The sequence below is a fragment of the Sardina pilchardus genome, chromosome 1, assembly GCF_963854185.1.
Source record: "Sardina pilchardus chromosome 1, fSarPil1.1, whole genome shotgun sequence".
In the NCBI taxonomy this organism is placed as follows: Eukaryota; Metazoa; Chordata; class Actinopteri; order Clupeiformes; family Clupeidae; genus Sardina; species Sardina pilchardus.
In genome coordinates, this window is record NC_084994.1 from 48,018,840 (window position 1) to 48,040,113 (window position 21,274).

A 21,274-nucleotide genomic window follows, 5' to 3' on the forward strand; every position below is an offset into this window, starting at 1 on the left:
GATCTAAGGGACGTCGGCTAGATGAATTTGAAAGAGTACATTTATACTCAAACCTGAAACGCCCAGTCTCCCTTGTTTGCTAAGTGAAGGTACCTATAGCCCGCTAGCGAGAGCTAGGTGTTCACTCCAGCTGTTTCTGAACAAACTTGCTAATGACATTGGAAAGGATAGGCTACCGTAGCGGCTCATGGCGAGCTAACGCAATGTTGTCCAACTTTAGGTCATCTTGTTGAGAGTGTTGTATTGAATGCATGTACAGTATCTACTCCTCACTCACACGAAAGAATAGTTTTGTAGTGTGCGGTTCTGCAAATAGATAATGTCACGAGGTGGCTGAAGAGACAAACGTCTGAACATCTGTTCATCTTTAGAATTATTATTCCGCTGTGCAGGTAGCCTAGGCAAGACGGCGGCTGTTTGCCGAAACGCGTCCGTCTTGTACATGCATTCAAGATAAATAAAAGAACGAGAATATATTCGAGAGTGCGTTTATCTTTCTTTAAATAGCCTAGGCAAAAATAATATGCATTTGTTTTGCATTTTTAAGGGAGAGGTAAGACTGAGACTGAGCTACAAAAAATCCCACCAACATTGTTGTGTGGCAGTTAAAGTTTCTATTCTACTCTATGGTGGTAGACAGGGGCGGAGTGGTAATCGGGAGATTCGGGACATTTCCCGCCAGGCCGGCCGGCCTACCATGTATTTGATTTGGCCCATGACGAGCCTGAGCGGCCGCTAGTAGGCAATAGATATTAGAATTTGAACTTCGGTCCCTAAGACATAACAGTGTGTTCATTTCTCAAAATGTGAAAACCAACCACTATATAAACCATTTAGTTGCGGTATATACCTTAGTCATGGTTACCTTACATGTTAATTACAGGCCTATTCATCTCAGTTCTCTCTCATCAGTGCATTGGTATGTAGCCTTTGGGTGTCTTGATTTAATTGTTCATATATTATTAAAGTGTTATTTAAGTCTTTTTGTCACAAATAAATTCAAAATAGAACAGCAAAGCCTCCTGGGAATCGCAAATACGTTTGCTAGGTCAAGTCTATTACAGAAATGTAGGGGGATAGATGAGCGGCCCCTCCTTTAATGGCATGGCCCTTTAGCCTGTATCAGTGAACGTAGCGTTTTGATAGCGAACGGATTAGCAGGTGCTTGCGTGATTAATATGGAAGGCAAGAAGAGGAAAGAGAAAGAGGGGGCTGAAAGGGGCAGAATTAAGAAGAAGCGACTGCTGGAGGAGCATGCATCTAAATGCTCAAAAACAGATCCGTAGCCAAGTCCACCGCCATCAACGAGTGCAGGTAAATTTGACAGAATGAAAAACACTGACACAAAGCTCAACTACGTTAGGCCTACTATTGCTAGGCGGAAAATATCACAAGCTAATTAACTCATTTACATTTCAAAGTTTCAAACGAATCAATGGCTTACAGTTTTTTTCAGTGGCTAACATAGCGTTTGTCCAAACAGTTGTCACATTTTCAAAACTCTAAGTCTCCCAGTTAGCACAGCATCCGTCTTCTGTGACTGTGGCCATACCATTCACACATTTCATGTCGTTTTCGCACAATATGCAGGCAGTGAACAATGCTTAAATTTTCTGAACAGACAAGTTATACCTCTCAACAAAATTATGGTTCGTTTTTCTATTATTTACAGATGTTAACACAACATCCTACAATTAAAACAATATTCCAAACCTTAACCTCTGCTTCTGCAATGGTATCAGTTCAAAAACAATATATCTCAGCTGATAATAAACAAACAATTGAATAATTGGCACACAGATGATTTATGTTGGGTATGGGGCCAACCACAGCTGATTCCAGTCTGTCTTAGACTCAGTGGCAGGGGTTATTTCTCTCTATTACATTGACATTTGAAGGAGGAGGTGATGTTTTTGGAAACAGAAACAGAAAAAGACATATACTGTAATATCTGGATGAGGAAGAGTAAGAACAAGGGGCCCAGGGAGAAGAGCACACCCAGTGAGAGGTGCAGTGAGAGGTGCAGTAGGAGGTGCAGGAACAGTGAGAGAAGCAGTGAGAGGTGCAGCAGGGGGTGCAGGAGCAGTGAGAGGAGCAAGCCCAATGCGTGGTGGTGGCGGCATTTTTTTGGTTCGGTAGGGGGCTGGTGTGGTCAGAATATTCCCGGTGGATTTTTGTGTCCCACTCCGCCCCTGGTGGTAGAATTCCAGAGTGAAAGCAAAAAGTCTCAACTTTTTTGTTGGTTCCATTTAACTTGGCTAGATTGGTAATTATAACAAGTCATTGTTGAATGCATTATTGAATTGATGTCTGGTTCACTATTTCAGATCTGATCAATTATAAACTTCCAAGTTATTTAGCATATTTAAGTGATAATGTTACTCTAAACTGGGATCAATTTTAGCAACTCGACGCATACATGATCTAAAATGTTAATGACACATAAAATGACATGAAATGGAAGAAATTTAGGATTTGCCGATGTCCAGCAGGTCACGCCATAAATGGACTAGAATACAGGAAATTGCATCTTAGAAATTAAAAATGTTCTGCTACTGCTACTACTAACCCACCCACCCCTCTAGTACTCTCATACCCACCCCTCTACTACCCCCATATTACCATACCACCTTGGCATTACCACCTGTAATTAGGTCATTATTTATAAATATGTTTACCAAATGTTTGTTTCTTTGTAATTTAAAGCAGTTAAAATCATATTTGAAAAAAAAAAAAAGTCCTAGTTACAAAATCTAATTTTTGGCCATTTAACTCCTCTGTTGCGCAACGTCCACATACGTGGACAGTTGCCTTTTAGGGTCTACAAACTCTATTTTACATCAGATCTAATTTCTGAAAACATAGAGTTGTTCAACACACTCTCCTGTACAGCATAATATTTTTTTTTTACATGATTTTGCCTCCTTGAGTACTAACTTTTTAGAGATATGCCTGGAGCATTCAGCGTATGGCCATTACTGTCACTCATGTTGAATTGATGATGTCATCAAGCAATCAATATTCCAAATATAAGATGATACATATTGTTAATATATTGCCATGGACCTACTAAAACTGCCCTGAAGTGGATTGGTGTATATCAACATGATAAATAAGTAGAAAACAGAGTTAAAGTTACTGTCCACACATGTGGATGTTGCGCATGAAAGGGTAGTGTTTAACAATGAAGTTTCACAAAATATGTCAGATAGCATCACAACAAACATAAAACTTATAATTCAAAACAGTAATCAATTACATTTCCAAAGTAACCTTCCCAAAACTGAATGTATGTGAGATTCAACACATTCTTCCTGTTATGTGACTGTGGAAGTGTTTTGAATGGCCAATTCCACTTCCTGTCATTCCAATTCCAATTCAAATTCAACTTCCTATGGGGTGGGGCCAATTCAATTCAAATTCCAATTCATTAATTAAATGGAGGCCAATTCTAAAATTCGGAATTGTGCACCAGCCTGATATTTACGTGCATTCCACCAATTACATCCTCAGCCTGCACAAAGCAAAAAGTGGATCTAGTTTTCCTCTTTGATGGATCCGGGAGCATGAGGACAGAGGACTTCACAAAAAATAAAGTGTTCATCAAATCCATCATCAATACAATGCAGAACCCATCAATTCAAGTAAACTTATTTGAACCTTACTTTATTATTTCTATTTTTGTATCTAAGAGTGAAAAAACTCACTGTAAGAATGTATGACATTGTTTGACCTCAGTTGTTCTTGGCCTGCAAATATTTAATTTTCTATTGTTTACTTGTTTTCCCAATTAGTTTGCAGCAGTTCAGTTCTCTACAATTTTCAAAACAGTTTTCACATTTAAAGACTATGTAAACAAGAAAGCCTTTAAAAAACTGGATGATGAACCACATATGAAAGGTTTGACTAACACGCATATGGCCATGCGCTTCACTCTGTAAGTACTGTTCTTTCCCATGTTCTTTCAACTTTTTATTTTTAACTTTCTTTTATTCTATTATATAATTATATATATTGTATTATATTATATTATATTATATTATTGCTTTACATCGTTAACTATTTGTTTGCAATGCAGGCAGGAACTATTTGACAACCCAAAGAGTGGTAGCATTCCAGATGCATTAAAGGCTGTGGTCATCATCACTGATGGCAATCCTGCAGACCGTGACAAAATGGCAACTATGAATGTGAATGGCGTTAAAACAGGCATTTTACAAATCTATGAAGACCGACACATCCTCCGATTTGTCATTGGGGTATGTATTGCATGTTCTTTTTGTTTTATCTTTTAAAAATCCCACTGTGGGGTCTTACTGAATAACACGAATGATGATCAGTTCAGTTATCACTGAATAAGCAATATGCCACAGTGTAGCATGTTTGACAAGTCACAGACAAATTATGTATAAATAGTACTCATTCACACTTTTGTCCTACTGAACCACAAAATTATGCTTTTGTAACTTCCAGTTCACCTTCACATGTGATCAGATTTTCTAGGAAACATTTAAGCAATAACCCCCGACTGGCTAAGCTGGGTAAACCCAGACTGATCTGCCCGTGATTTGGATTTTGCCCTGCAGCTCAGGCTGGAAACCTTCACATCTATCTCTCTTGCTTTCTGTCCATGTTTTCTGGGTCCAATCACAAACTGGCTTATCCACCAGGCGCACCCGGATCGTTGGTCTAATTGGTTGAAGGACTATCCAAGCGTACAGAGTCATTTGAACTATGCCCATTGATCACGCCTCTTGTGCAGTAGAAATAAAGAGCAGACTCTCCAGACTAATGTTCAATCTTAAAAGATTGATCTTATTATGGTGATAGCCAGTGTTGGATAAGTTACTAAAGTAAAGTAACTGGTTACTTTACTTTGGTTATTGCTTTGAACTGTAATTGGATTACTTTACTCATTCCTAATTTTAAAAAGTAACTCACTACTCATTACTTCACTTTACTTCCCCCCCACTCATACCAATCTCGTATGCAAAAAATGCAGCTCAAACAAGACAGCCTATTCTTTAATTTATCTTCATTTTTAAATCTTCTGCAAAGCATGATAATGGTTCAATGTGTAACTTGGCAGTGTGTAAAATGATATTAAAAAAATTGCGTTTACAACACATGTGAAAAGTGGGGTACATAGGCCTAGGCTATATAAAGTCTAAGGCATTTGAAACTGCCAATCATTTGAAAGCTCAATATATCAGCTCTGTATTTAAGTTGCAAACAAATGCCTCAAAGTAAAAATATATATATTTCCAGTTGCTGAACGTCAGCGTCGCTATGATGTTGTTTAATTCATTTATAAATGGTGCACTTTCACTTTAAGACTCTTGCCGGCTACACTGAGTGTCTCTTACAGTTTATGAATGCGCAGAGTGCAACTACTGTTGTCCTCACGTTTTTCTTTTAAGCGTTTTTTATAAAAGGAGTAACATAACGCAAACTAGAAATGCAATTCCAAGGAATTACCAGTGCATGAAAATGCAAAGAAAATTATAGATAGATAATGTAGATATGGTTACTAAGGTGTAGCTAGGGTAAACATGGTGGTTAGATAGTTTAAAGAGAGTTGATAGTGTTAAGGTAAACATTTTAAAGCTTAACCATTCCTGTTCTAACTTAACTAATGATTTCTAACAGGTATTCTAAAATGTTAACTATGCTAACAATGCTAACCAGGTTAATAAGCTAACTTAGCTGATGATTTCTAGCAGTAATGCTAACAATGCTAACAATGCTAACCACGTTGATTAGCTAACTTAGCTAATCCTTTTTAGCAGTTATGCTAAAAATGCTAACTATGCTAACAATGTTAACTATGCTAACCAGGTTGATTAGCTAACTTAGCTAATCATTTTTAGCAGTTATGCTAAAAATGCTAACAATGCTAACCATGCTAACTTGCTACTGAGGACTTCTATTTTGAAACATTTGTTGATAGGGTATCCATGGCTGCCACTATCAGGAATAAAGAAGTTACTGTAGTAAAATCATGTTGGTTGCTATGGAAACGTTCATAAACGCTTAATTTTGATGGTTGCTATGTTGGTTGCTAGGTATATGGAGGTCTCATGTAGTTGACTGGAGGCATAGTTGATGATAACTGACAGTTGGAATGGTTGAACAGTTAAATAGTTGAGTGGTTTCAATGGTTAAATGATTTAATAGTGTATTATTGCAGTGAGGACTTTTATTTTGAAAACGTTGTGGACAGAGGAAGTAGTGAAACAGGATCTGTAGTCTTAATGAGATTGTATGCTTAAAGCCTGAGAGAGAGAGAGAGAGAGCTGCTGCAGGTGGCCCTGTCCACCTGGCATAAGATTCTAATTGCCCTATTATGATGTCATAATCGCAATGTTAAGTCTATGGGGATTTTTAAATAGTTTTTATTTAATAGTTCAAAAAGTATAAAAGTTACAAAGTTGAAAAATACAAAGCTGAAGTCACCTAAGTAAGACCTACGCAGCACAGTTTGAATGAAGTTTCTACGTTAAACGGTTGAATTGAACGCACAAAAACGTTAGAGGAAAAATAAAAATAAGAATAAATCGGATAACAGTAGAGTGCATTTTCATGCACTCTAATAATAAGAATAAACAGCATAACAGTAGAGTGCATTTTCATGCACTCTAACAACGGTTGAAGCTGAATTGAACGCACAAAAAGCGTTAGAAGAATAATATCGCCTATAAAGAAAATAAGAAGATGTCGGATAACAGTAGAGTGCATTTGCATGCACTCCAATAATATCGATAATAAGAACAAACAGCATAACAGTAGAGTGCATTTTCATGCACTCTAATAAGAAGCCTAGGAAGAACAGTACAGTGCATTTTCATGCACTGTAACAGGGGCGTTTCTAGACTTTAAGGACAACCTGGGCTTAGCCCCTGGGATGTGTGTCCATGCGCGTGCGCAGAGTGCGCGCCGAAATTTTTTTAAGGGGACATTAAGGGGTGCGTGAAATGAAGAAGGCAATGGAGGATCTACAGTAGCCTATTATGTTATAATCCTACATTGTATTTTTTTACAAGGAACTCAAGATAGCCTACTAGGCTATAGGAAGAGCACTGAGAGAAAAATTAGGCTTATCTGACTATAGCTGTTACAACTAAGCTTACACTATCCAGAGACACACTACAGTAGCCTATACTACCAGTGGATGACAAGGAGTCTGAGTAGATATAGCCTATTGTAGGTCTAAATCAAAACATACAATTTTCCTTTTCGAAGTTTGTTTATGACAAACAGGGGTCTGAATACAACTTCTGTTTGGAAAAATAAATTATTTTGAAGTGGGGAAATGGGGAGGTATGAAAAAATGCAGAAGTTTTATGTGATTTCAGAAAAGGATGTCTCGTGTTTACCGCTAATTATACAGATACATTCTATATGCCATTGGAATCATTAGGATCTCCTGTTTATTTTGATATGCAGTTTGCCATAGGGCAGTAACGAAATCATGAGATATTTCACAGAGAAGAATGGGTATGATGCAGAACTGCATGTGACATTCATTTTAGTATGTAACTGTTATTTTCAACGCTAAGTATCTCGCGAAACTAGTGGCTAGTGCCACTGGAAAGGCCAGGTTACGTAGTTTCATATGATATGCCTGTTATTTCTGTGCGGAAATATCTCGCAGCAATATGACCAAAAAGAATGGCAAATGCTGGTTGATTTTGAAACTGGCTGATAGATTCAAGCATTAAAAAAAATTACCCCGGGCTCGGCTCAAATTACCCCGGGCTGAAGCCCCGGTAAAATCGGCTGGTGACGCCACTGCACTGTAATAATAATAATAAGAAGAAGAAGCCTAGGAAGAACAGTACAGTGCATTTTCATGCACTGTAATTAGATTTGCTGCAATAGAGATTTCAAAGAGTATCATCTCTACAGTATGTAACAAGTAATGAGTAGTGAGTTACTTTTCAAAATTTGGAACGAGTAAAGTAATCAACTAAAAAACGTAATTTCGAGGAAATTACCAGTGCATGCAAAAGCAAGACATAAGATAAAATGTGAAACAAACTTTAATTTACAAACAGTTGTGGACAGAGGAAGGTGAACAGGACAGGACAAGGCAGTGTGTTGTATGTATGCGCCTTAAGGGGCAGAGGTGGAAAAGTCCAACCAACCAGCTGATTCTAATTAGTACAACTCTTCAGCCAGGCAGAGCAGCTAATTGGTGATATCACCTGTGTTAAGTGCACAGATAGAACCAATACGTGATTGGACTTTTACTCTCTGAAGGGCCGATCACATTATAGACGGCATGCGCTGCTATCACCGCTAGGTTGCTCTTGGTTGAGATAACGTTCTACGATTTTTTTTGCTGTTACCGCTCCTATTTCTATGGTTACTGCTGGGCTCCGTGCAAAAGACCATTCACTTACAGCGCGCCGCGGTCAAAGTTGAACATATTTCATATATTTCATATACGCGCAACAGCGGCAAAGCGGCAAAATGCCGCCGGCGCTGCGCTTTGCTGAGCACAGCGCCAGACCCGTTTTTGCGCTCTCAACCCATTGAAATTAATGGGTTTCATAGCGCATGCCGCCTGTAATGTGATCGGCCCTTGAAGCTTGACTTTTCCACCTCTGAGTGTGCGTGCGTGTGAGTGTGCGTGCGTGTGTGTGTGTGTGTGTGTGTGTGTGAGTGGATGTAAGTGGATGTAAGGAGTGTGGCTTTCTATGATGCAGTGAAATGGGGTAGTTAGGTTAAGGTGAGAATGTTGTGGAGTGCATGGAGAAGTGTGGTATATACAGATGGTACGGGTTGAGAATGCTCCTTTCATTCCCGCACATCGGGACTCCCGAAGCATCGGGAAAACTGCAACCGCAAGGGGGCAACATAGACCGCCCGAGTTTTCGAATGTTTACAGCCTACCTCACAGCTCTCTCACTCGACGTAGCCTATAACTCAGTCAGTCCAGCAGAGATGCCAGAGCAACGTTTTGGTCAACGGAGAGGGAGAGAAATGCTCCGCATATCCGTCTCATTTAATCATTAAAATGAAAGTGATTGGCGAAATTAATCAAACGACGTTTCAATAAACCATTGTTGAAATGAATGAAAATGGTTTTAGAAACCTATAGGCCTATCAGAAGGACTATTTCCTTCAATTCAACCTGAAATAGGCTACTCGAAAGGCAACCTTAGATTAATTCATGAATTCATTACGGTTACAAGACCGCATTTCCGTGAATAGACTATTATTGTCAACGTCAAGGCGAAGACGAAAGAGATGGACAAGATGGACATTTTGGCAACATTTACATGCTAGGAATACTTAGAAATGTGTAAGCTATTTTAAAACGGAGGCTTGTTCATTTTAACCGGCGACGTTTCAAGTACATTTCGCGAATAAAGCCTATTGAAGTTCACATCCAGCTGTGGCGCAAGTGGTTGATGCATAGGTATCGTATGCCAGCGACCGGGGTTCGAAACCTAGTCGAAGAACCTCTCCGGAACCCATCAAAAGAAAATACATCGATTTATTAAAAGAAACGAAAGACTTCCTGTTTTGAGATTCTTCTTATGTTTGCGATGTCTGCTGAAAAGAAAAGTTAATATGTTAATTCGTGGTTCAGCGCGCACTCACACACATTTTTACGTTGACATAGTGTCGGGCTCAAGTGTCGTGTCGTCCTCAGTGCCGCATATAGGCTATAATGTAGTGACCTGGTTAGACGAGTGTGGGGGAGGGGGAATGATCGCACAAGACAATAATGCTCTTCATGAAATGGATCTCACAGGCGGCTGTCTGTTTTTAAATGTAGCCTACTACACCACTTGCGAAATCGGACGTGGCACATAGCCTAATTATTAGGCTACTGGATAGCAAATCCATAGACTTTGTTCATCCTATATCCTTAAAATGAAAGTGATGACTGGCGAAATTAATCAAACGACGTTTCAATGCATTGTTGAAATGAATGAAAATGGTTTTAGAAACCTATAGGCCTATCAGAAGGAAATAGCCTTCAATTCAACCTGAAATAGGCTACTCGAAAGGTAACCTTAGATTAATTCATGAATTCATTAGGCTACGGTTACAAGACCGCATTTCCGTGAATAGGCTATTATTGTCAACGTCAAGGCGAAGACGAAAGAGATGGACAAGATGGACATTTTGGCAACATTTACATGCTAGGAATACTTAGAAATGTGTAGGCCTAAGCTATTTTAAAACGGAGGCTTGTTCATTTTAACCGGCGACGTTCAAGTAGGCTACGGCGACGTTCAAGTACATATGCCGAATAAAGCCTTTCGGAATTCACATCCAGTTGTGGCGCATGTGGTTGAAGCATAGGTATCGTACGCCAGCGACCGGGGTTCGAAACCCAGTCGAAGAACCTCTCCGGAACCCGTTAAAATAAAATGAATCGATTTATTAAAAGAAATGAAAGATTTCCTGTTTTGAGATTCTTTTTATGTTTGCGATGTCTGCTGAAAAGAAAAGTTAATATGTTAATTCGTGGTTCAGCGCGCACTCACACACATTTTTACATTGACATAGTGTCGGGCTCAAGTGTCGTCCTCAGTGCCGCATAGGCTATAGGCTATAATGTAGTGAACTGGTTAGACGAGTGTGGGGGAAGGGGAATGATCGCACAAGACAATAATGCTCTTCATGAAATGGATCTCACAGGCGGCTGTCTGTTTTTAAATGTAGCCTACTACACCACTTGCGAAATCGGACGTGGCACATAGCCTAATTATTAGGCTACTGGATAGCAAATCCATAGACTTTGTTCATCCTATATCCTTGGCGGAGATAATAATTAGGCATATCAAATTAAAAGCACACTACGACAGGTATACTTGTGTGATCACGCAACACAAGAGAGCATTTAGCGATGGGACAGTTGTGAATGAGTGCTTAACACCCTGGAGTCTAAATACCCCCGGGGGATTTGAAAAACTGTTCCAAACACACATCTCAATCTCTGCTTTTATCATATTATAGAGACACCATTAGAAGCCTTTAATCAACTCGTTTTCAAATATATAGCCTATGTTTTAAGAGAATATGGCAATGATAATGGCACTTTCTAAAAACAATAAATTCGTAGGATTTGTCCTCTCACCTGCAGCAGGCCCATTCAAAAGCCCATCCACCTAATTTGCATTTGAAAGAGCCAATCACTAAAGTGACACATTTAGTCTAGCCTACTTTATTAGTTTTTTTTGACCCCTCTAATAAATTGCCTATAGTCCTACTACGATAATGGAGGAAGGGCTGCCTAACTGTTCCCCCTAAGAGTTTTTTCATAAGATAAAATGTTTACTCTATTTAAGTTTAGGATTTGGTAGACAAGACAACCTCGGAAAAGTTCTTCAGATAAACAATGTTTTATTGAATTAAAGGAAAGAAAATGTATCGCCAGGGTTTCGGGGCTTGCGAAGGCATTCGTTGATCTTATCGATGCAGTCCTTGCGGCCACTTCTCCCCATCGTAGGAAACTTTCTGCTTAGTGTTGACAAAGGTCTTGACGTTGTGTGGCAGTGCTTGCTTGCCCTTCGATCCATCCCAGTTGGTGGTTTTGCACCAGGCTCTAGTGCTCCTTTGTGGTGATGGCTCTGAAGAGCAGGCATCCGTATCTACCAGTGATGCGCGGGCTGATCCAAATCGAGCGGGCGACCGCGGTCACCCGCGGTCACCCGCGGTTATGGGTCAAGAAAAAATATTTTTAATGATATGCGGGTCATGTTTGGTCGGGTCGGTATAAAAAATAAATTGTCATTTATATCGTACATAATTGTCTTTAGAAGAAAAAGACATAAGTTGCAGCATTCCCACTGAAACGTGATTCTATCCCCCACATTTTGTCACGAACATGTAGAAATGCACTTGTTGTTTCTGCGTAGACAGACCCTCGGCTACACTTGACATGCAGTTGTGTTCTGTTCTCAGAGCATATGCTTTCTCTGTCTATGATCTGCAGCTTTTATCTCGAACTGCTGGCCTCTACAGAAAGTGGCAGAATCGTCTACTGAGCAGCGAAGTTGCCGATGCAATGCGTGTTTCTCAAGTCTGATAATTTCCAGCAAGATCGAATGGTATTATGGAAAGAAAAATAAACTAAAAGTTTCCCAAATCAGGAAATATTTCTTAATTTAATGTCATCAAGGCATATAGCCTACAATTGGTATGAGCATGCAATATGTGCGTCCTTGCGCAACTTATAGGCCTAGTGGCTCGTTGGAAAGCCCCACGTCTGCTCTTCCCCACGTCGTGCAATAAAGGTTTCATCTCGCTGCAATTTATAATCGCGGAGCAATGGACTTTTGGTCCATTGATGAAGACGTTAATAAAGAGTTTCTTAATAATATTCTATGCCTGCATTTCATGCTTGGGAGAGCTTCAAGGCATTCATGTGAGGAACGGCTGAAACAGAATTTGTATAGGAAAATCCTAGGCTAATTATGTTCAATGTTGAGTCAAACAGCCACATTTTTGGATGAATGCTGACACGGAACAAAAAAAAGGTAGACTAAATGCATGTTTCCCAAATTCTGAGCAATTATAGGCTATATATAATTAGGCAATATAGGCTATATTATTGTTTTACATGCATATGAGATACCAATTTTGCATAGCTCAATGACGCTACGACTAAGTTAGACTAGGCTACTTTTTACAATAAGCGGGTCGGGAAGCGGGTCGGGTTCTGTATTTCAATATTTTTTTTTGCGGTCCGAGTTGCGGTCGGGTTAGTTGTAAACGGCGGGGCGGGGCGGGGCGTTCAGACACGTACCCGCGCATCACTGGTATCTACCAACGTTGCCGCAACTCTGTTGGTGAATTCGAGCATGTTGTTCTAATCTGGGCCAACAGCAAGCAAAGTCACGTCATCGTGCTGAGAAGGAACTTGAATGCTGTTGTCGAATGTGGCAGAGAATACAGAAGAAGACTTTAACTATTACTTATATATTCTTATGACGAAACGCGAAGAAAAAATACGAGGACTGACCATCTCGCCTCTCCGCGTTTCCCCCAATAGGCCTACCATGGCGACAAAGAAATAAATATGATTTGACATTTTAATGTTTGTAGCGCGCCAGTTTACCCAGTGTGTGTGCATTGAGTAGTTCCTTAAAATACGGAACAAAGAGCGTCCCGTAGGCTATCTGTTCAATACAGAAGAAGACTTTAACTATTACTTATATATTTCTTATAACGAAACGCGAAGAAAAAATACGAGGACTGACCATCTCGCCTCTCCGCGTTTCCCCCAATATCATGGCGACAAAGAGAAATACATATGATTTGACATTTTAATGTTTGTAGCGCGCCAGTTTACCCAGTGTGTGTGCATTGAGTAGTTCCTTAAAATACGGAACAAAGAGCGTCCCGTAGGCTATCTGTTTAATACAGAAGAAGACTTTAACTATTACTTATATATTTCTTATAACGAAACGCGAAGAAAAAATACGAGGACTGACCATCTCGCCTCTCCGCGTTTCCCCCAATATCATGGCGACAAAGAGAAATAAATATGATTTGACATTTTAATGTTTGTAGCGCGCCAGTTTACCCAGTGTGTGTGAATTGAGCAGTTCCTTAAAATACGGAACAAAGAGCGTCCCGTAGGCTATCTGTTTAATACAGAAGAAGACTTTAACTATTACTTATATATTTCTTATAACGAAACGCGAAGAACAAATACGAGGACTGACCATCTCGCCTCTCCGCGTTTCCCCCAATATCATGGCGACAAAGAGAAATAAATATGATTTGACATTTTAATGTTTGTAGCGCGCCAGTTTACCCAGTGTGTGTGCATTGAGTAGTTCCTTAAAATAGCCTACGGAACAAAGAGCGTCCCGTAGGCTATCTGTTTAATACGGAAGAAGACTTTAACTATTACTTATATATTTCTTATAACGCTGGCTGTAGGCGATTTCTATAACCATTTTCATTCATTTCAACAATGGTTCATTGAAGTGTCGTTTGAATAATTTCGCCAGTCATCACCTTCATTTTAATGATTCAGTGAGATTAAGGAGTGGACTATTGACGGATATGCGGTCTTCATCATTAAATGCAGTTGAAACTTTCTGCCACCTGGTGGTTGTTTGGGTACATTGCCTTAGCCTCGAAAAAAATCGGCTTGACGCACTGCGGGATCTCTTCGGGAGTCCCGCGGGAGAAGGTGCATTCTCAACCCGTACCCACTGTATGAAGTGCTGCAGTGAGGTGTGTGTGTGTGTGTGTGTATGAGTGAATGGGTAGACAGAGAGAGCTGAGCAGAGAGCACTATAATGCAGGTTCAATTTAACTGGCTGTCAATTGACTTGATAGGGCCTTGAGCAGCTGGCTCTTGACACAGGTGCAAATCAGCTTAATCAGCATGTGATGTCACAGCAGTGCAGTGCGATAGACCTCTGAAGTTTGCCTACAAAAAAGCTTGCCATAGGCAGTTGGCTTCAATTAACTCCCGGATCTCCTTATATGGGTTTGGATCCTTTTTAGGCGAACTTCAGAGGTCTATGAAAAGTCAATGGGGAAAAATATTTTGCTAATATCTCAAAAAGTATCAAGTTTACAGAACTGAAATATACATACACATTTTCAAGACCTACGTAATAAAGTTTGAACCAAGTTTCTACGTTAAACGGTTGAAGCTGAATTTGACCTGGTTAGGAGAATAAGAAGAAGAAGAAGAAGAAGAAGAAGAAGAAGAAGCCCAGGAAGAACAGAACAGTGCATTTGCATGCACTGTAATTACAGTTCAAAGCTAGCCTGGCTAACGCCTCCCACTTCTCAAATGAGACGTGGTCTGGCAACCAGACGTTCATTTTCTCGTATTTGAAAAAATGCCCAGATCCGTTCATTGGGCGCCACGGATGTCTATCAAATGCGCATAGCTCACCCAACTCGTTCGTATGCAACGCTAAGGGCTGCCGTAAATCCTTTGGCGTCGAATGTAGACGCAAGAAGGCAACGGAAACTTCTCGGATGTTCTGTGATTGGTTCGCCAACATCAGGCGAACATTTGGGCGTTAGTTTCCAGACTGGCTTAGCAGCGGGATTGAAATCACCGCGCAAGGCAGTATGGGAAAACCCAGGCTAGTTCAAAGCAGTAACTAAAGTAAAGTTTTAGTAACTTACCCAACACTGGCCATAGGTCACATGCTAGAGTTCCTAAAATCAGTATGCAATGTTTTATTAATAGATAATCATTCTTCCACCAAAAAATATATTTCCTCTATCTGAATGGTTGCCAAGCAATGTTGAGGTACAGCTACGTTAACTTTTGCATCAAGCTGTGGTAGCACAGTAATATAGAACATATGCGGTCAAGGTGTATGTTTGTGCTGGATTTATAGACATCGGCATCGAACGGGATTCAGCCAATCATCAAGGACCGTTCTATCCTATTTAGTTTTTCTGTGTTCTCATGGCAAGAGCTCAGCCATTAGTCATTCAGCAGTCATTTTGCTGATAATTATTTTTCTTTCCAAAAGGTTGGAAAGGACTTGCACATGCCAAAACTTAAACTGTTAGCATCAGATCCCAAATCCAGTCATTCCTTCTACATTCAAGACTATGTTGGGCTGAATGGTCTTCTGAAAAACTTACAAACAAAGATCTTCAACATAGAAGGTAATGACAATTCATGCAATTGTACAATGACTCTTTTGCCTTTTAAGATTGTCACGTCCTCAGTGTGGCATCCATTTTGTGCATGTTTTCATGTTCACGTGTTCATGTGGTTTGATTTGATATGTTTAAGGTTTTAAACAGGACCAGGGTCCATCGTGGGAAAAAGAACTTTCACAGAGTGGAATAAGTGCTGAGTTCACTGAGGTGAGAAAAGTGTGATTAAAAATTAAGAAATACTGTGTGATAGTCAACACAATATAACATCATTTACAGAACAAATATAAATGGCCTCTCAATATTTCTCACAACAGGACACATTGATTCTAGGATCAGTAGGATCCAACAACTGGAAAGGATCTCTTTATCAGATTAAGGATTTACCTGAGATTGAAATTCAAGACCCAAACATGGCAAATTACTCTTACATGGGTGAGTTCATGCTTTATAGAATATCTACTAATCTAACATAACACTGTCCTTATCAAACTATTCAATGCACTGCCTTTGAAATGGATATATATGGAGCTAGATCTGTCTCTTTATTATTCAATCATAAAAAAGTGTGCTTCAATCAAAAAATATATCTTCATTCAAAAAAACATTCACCTCTGTCAAAGAAAACACATTCAATCAAAGAAAAAAAGTGTTTGAATGCAAAAAAAATTGAGCCAAAAAAAAATGCCTTTCAACACCGTTTTTCTTTGATTGAAAATGTTTTTTGTGGTAGAAGTGAAAGTTTTTTTGTTTAAAGCAAAGCAGCTTTTTTGATTGAAGTAATGTTTTTTCTGTTTGGGCCATAATATGGGTAGGACATTTGTGTCTTTATTATTCAATAGAAAAAGACGTTGCTTCAAAGAAAAAATAAAATCAATAAAAAAAGATGTTGCTTCAAAGAAAAAAAAATGAATCAATCAATCAAAACCCCAACATTGAAAAAAGTTTTTGAATGCCAAAACTATGTGAGACCCAAATAATTGCATTTGAACCCTTTTTTTCTTTGATTGAAAATGTTTTCTTTGATTGAAGTTCATTTCTTTCATTGAAAATATTTCCTTTGACCAAAGCAATCTTTTTTGTCTTTGGGCCATATTATGGGTAGGACATTTGTGTCTTTACTATTCAAAGTCAAAAAAGGTTGTTTCCAAAGAAAAAAACAATCTAAATGAAAATAATCACTCTTCAAATGCAAACATAAAACTCATCAAATGCAAAAGTTAAAAGGGTGGGGGGTTGGAGGTGAAGAAAGTTTTGAAGTGTTTTTTCTTTTGAAGTCGATTTTCTTTTGAAGTCGCTTTTTTGAAGTCGCTTTTTTGAAGTGCATTTTTTGAAGTGCATTTTTTGGAATCATTTTGAGACAGAGGGCGGATGCTTTCCCATTGGCAGACATATTTGACTGACAAGGGTCTACACCAATCACGTCTTTCTTACCGGGGTTGGCAGATCAACTTCCGGTTATGAGGCAGCCGCCGCTAGTTCTTACTTAGCTACTTTTCACTTTCCCGATGTCTTACGGATTTACCGGTGTTGTGTGCCTTCTGGTTTTTCCACCTACTGGTTTCGGAGCTGTTTCCGAGGCTGCCCAGCTGTCATGTATACCTATCAACAGCAACCGACGGCTACCGAAGTCCACAGATTCGCTATATTCATAGACATTTTACTGGGCTTTGCATGTCACACCTCAATAAAAAACTGTGTTGACCTGAACTGAACATTTGAGCACTATATTACTATAACATATTCCAGCGGGAAAATTGTTTTTTAAAAGTAGACAAGCTGCATGAATTTGTGTCGTGCTGGATTCGAACCCTCCTCAGTAAAACTAAATACGCACAAGTCCAACTCGCTCTCCATTGGGCTATCGATGCTCACGACAACTGCAGGATATGACTTTATTTTCAAAACTTTTTTCACCTCCAACCCCCCACCCTTTTAACTTTTGCATTTGATGAGTTTTATGTTTGCATTTGAAGAGTGATTATTTTCATTTAGATTGTTTTTTTCTTTGGAAACAACCTTTTTTGACTTTGAATAGTAAAGACACAAATGTCCTACCCATAATATGGCCCAAAGACAAAAAAGATTGCTTTGGTCAAAGGAAATATTTTCAATGAAAGAAATGAACTTCAATCAAAGAAAACATTTTCAATCAAAGAAAAAAAGGGTTCAAATGCAATTATTTGGGTCTCACATAGTTTTGGCATTCAAAAACTTTTTTCAATGTTGGGGTTTTGATTGATTGATTCATTTTTTTTTCTTTGAAGCAACATCTTTTTTTTATTGATTTTATTTTTTCTTTGAAGCAACGTCTTTTTCTATTGAATAATAAAGACACAAATGTCCTACCCATATTATGGCCCAAACAGAAAAAACATTACTTCAATCAAAAAAGCTGCTTTAAACAAAAAAACTTTCACTTCTATCACAAAAAACATTTTCAATCAAAGAAAAACGGTGTTGAAAGGCATTTTTTTTTGGCTCAATTTTTTTTTGCATTCAAACACTTTTTTTCTTTGATTGAATGTGTTTTCTACGGAGCCCGGGAAGGGTCACGTTGGTGAATATTTTTTTTGCGTTCCCTCGCAATACTTTTGCGTTCCCTCGCAATAACTTTTGCGTTCCCACGCAATACTTTTGCGTTCCCTCGCAATAACTTTTGCGTTCCCTCGCAATACTTTTTGCGTTCCCTAGCAATAACTTTTGCATTCCCTCGCAATAACTTATGCGGTCCTTATAACCCTAACCAGTAACCATACAGGTTTAGGCTACTTGGACTGCAGCTAAAATATGGATAATCTGGACATAATTACGTTTTATTTCAACCTGGGGCTCACATACAAAGATATACTGGAGGCATTGTCTGTGAGACACAATGTGATTATGAGCATGAAAACTCTTAAGCGTCTGTTTAAGAAAAATGGCTTGTTTAGGCGCAGGTATGTTGCACTCCAAGATGCCGTGCGCTTTCTTCGGAGGGAAGTCCGAGACTCTGGAGGGCTGCATGGCTACCGAGTTATGCATGCTAGATGCCAACAGAAGGGCATGTCCATCAGGAAGGAGGATGTCAGAATCATATTGTCCACTTTGGATCCAGAGGGCACAGAACTTAGGAGAAGCAGGAGACTGTCTCGAAGGGCTTACTTTGCCAAGGGACCAAATTTTATTTGGCATGTCGATTCCTATGACAAATTAAAACCCTTTGGCATTTGTATTAACGGAGCCATTGATGGGTTTTCAAGGCGAATGCTTTGGTTGAATGCCTACTGCACCAGCAGTGACCCCAAAGTGGTAGGCGGCTACTACTTAGAAACAGCCATGGAGCTAGGAGGGTGTGCACGTATTGTCAGGGCGGACATGGGAACAGAAAACAGTTCGATCCGAGACATGCAACGCCACCTCTGGCGCAACGACACCGATGCTCACGGAGGTGAGCGAAGTTTCATGTACGGAAGAAGCACAAGCAATCAACGGATCGAGAGCTGGTGGGGATTTCTCCGTAAAGAGTGCGTGGACTTCTGGCTGGTCTACTTTCACCGCCTAAAGGATCAAGGGGATTTCGTCGGCGACTTCTTGGACAAGAACCTCATGCTGTTTTGCTTTCTGTCCTTAATACAGGTTAGTGACTTTCTCGAAAGTTTCTTCTTGGTGACCAGACGTCCGGATTTTCAATGCCCTGTCCGGCGTCCGGACGCACATAGGCTAGGCCCTATGTCATTGAAAACACCGCACCTAATAACACCTATAGTTTAAACACCTATGAAATGTTTACCCAGCTCAGCGTTTCATTTCCTGACATTGTGGTGCGTGTCACTGACTCGATAGAAAGATTAACATAATTCGCCCACTAATGTAGACATCTACCTTTTCCAATAAATGTTAGAAGCCAAATTCAGTAGGCATATGCAATCTTGAAGTCATCACAATTACAGTAGGCCTATTCCCAGCATAACAGGAGTTGTTTTCTGTTACACGTTGAAAAGGTAATAGCTACAGTACATTTACAGTGCCCTTGGGCTGAGGAAGTTTGGAAAATTCAGTTGCCTAAAGTTTTATCTATTTTCACCTCTGCAGGATGAGCTGGACGTAACAAAAAATACTTGGAACAACCACCTGATTCGTCCTTCAAGGAATGTGCATGTTCCCCATGGTCGACCTGATGCCATGTACACCATCCCAGAGTTATATGGTACAGAGGACTATTTGTGCCCTTTGGCAGAGGAAGATCTGTTCAGATGTGAAGAGCGTTGCACTAAACGCCATGGCATTCCCTGTGATGATGATCTGTTCACCTTCTGTACCAACATAATGGCAGAAAAAGACCTCCAGGTTCCAGTGGATGTATACATGGCCATTGATCTCTACCTTACACTGAGAACAGAGCTCATTAGGTTCTTCAATCTTGACAGAGCTCATTTTGCACAGGACACATAGACTGCATTTACTCTCATGATACTTTTATCAAATACTTTTATCACTGACAACAGCATTACAAAAGTGAAGTTGCAGCCCTCAATTTATGTTGATGTTGAATTATGTTGTCATTATGTGTACCAATATCCCATGTTCTGAAACATTAAAGATGCCTCTGAATGACCTCTTAATTTGCCAAAGCAAAATATTGTTTAGAATTAAAATAAATGTCTTGGCATAACATTTCCTTTTCTGGCAACCCATATTGAAATGCTTGAACACAGAACTTGATTTTACTATACAAAATGTATGACAGCTCTCTTCATCTATTACAGTTTTTTCTGATTGGTTAAGCACTTTTTTTGTAACTATTGGCTATTTTTGCAAAACTCTATACACAAATAGCAAAACCTTTCACCAAATTATCAAAACATTGTAGTTCTCTTGCAAAAGCGAACACAGCTTGATTAACTCTTCACACCTTTGTAAAAATGGTGTTTCTGTATCAATCAGTAAACACAAGCCATCATCTACTAAGCACACATTGTGTCAACTACACACTGATGGTATGAATACAAGACACATCTGGCTTTTGCTTTCTCTGTGCACAAGGTAGGCTACAGTATGTCAGTTTGAGGTCATAGTTCTTTTGTCATAGTTCTGTAAACATATAGGAATCCAAACTTCAAGTATTGGTGTTCACACTCATCAAAACAAATACAAAGTCGAAACACAAAATAGTAATTTCACTGAGACAAAAAAAAAAAAAAAATCTGTCTACATCATGACATCTCTCTGGGTACGGCCACACAATTTCATCTACAGTACATTGCATGCAATGTCCTCCTGTCCAAGGCACCGGGCTCCTTGTCCTTGTCGTCCTCTCCCTCTTGCTCCTTCACCTCCACGTCCTCTTCCTCCTCTAATTCTCACTCTTCCTGCTCCTTCCATGGTACACCACACGGATATCTTACCTGTGCCTTATTTACACTGCTTAGGCTGATTGCAAAGTGAACTAATAATCTAAAACAGTTTTCACATGTGAAAATGTGCCAGACAGTTGGCAAAATAGTGTTAATGATAGCCATACATGTGTATGATTTTGCTAGGAGTGTGTTGGAAATTTGGTAATTGAGTGTAAGCAGTGAGTTGTGTTTAAAGTTCCGCAAAAAGAGTGTTGTGCAGTGAATTGTGCCTACAGTTTTGCAAAGTGTGTGTTACAAAATTGCAAACTGAGTTCAAA

General features: G+C 39.5%; 1 protein-coding gene across 1 annotated transcript in view; it reads left to right on the top strand.

The window, feature by feature from the left end:
* LOC134079524 (integrin alpha-L-like) overlaps positions 1-21,274 on the top strand; it is a 62,435-nt gene that overhangs the window by 5,169 nt on the left and 35,992 nt on the right. The window contains exons 6-11 of the mRNA XM_062535616.1: positions 3,514-3,644; positions 3,795-3,937; positions 4,079-4,259; positions 15,486-15,624; positions 15,755-15,828; positions 15,936-16,053. Of these exons, the coding sequence (XP_062391600.1) occupies positions 3,514-3,644; positions 3,795-3,937; positions 4,079-4,259; positions 15,486-15,624; positions 15,755-15,828; positions 15,936-16,053 (786 nt within the window). The remainder of the gene's footprint in view (positions 1-3,513; positions 3,645-3,794; positions 3,938-4,078; positions 4,260-15,485; positions 15,625-15,754; positions 15,829-15,935; positions 16,054-21,274) is intronic.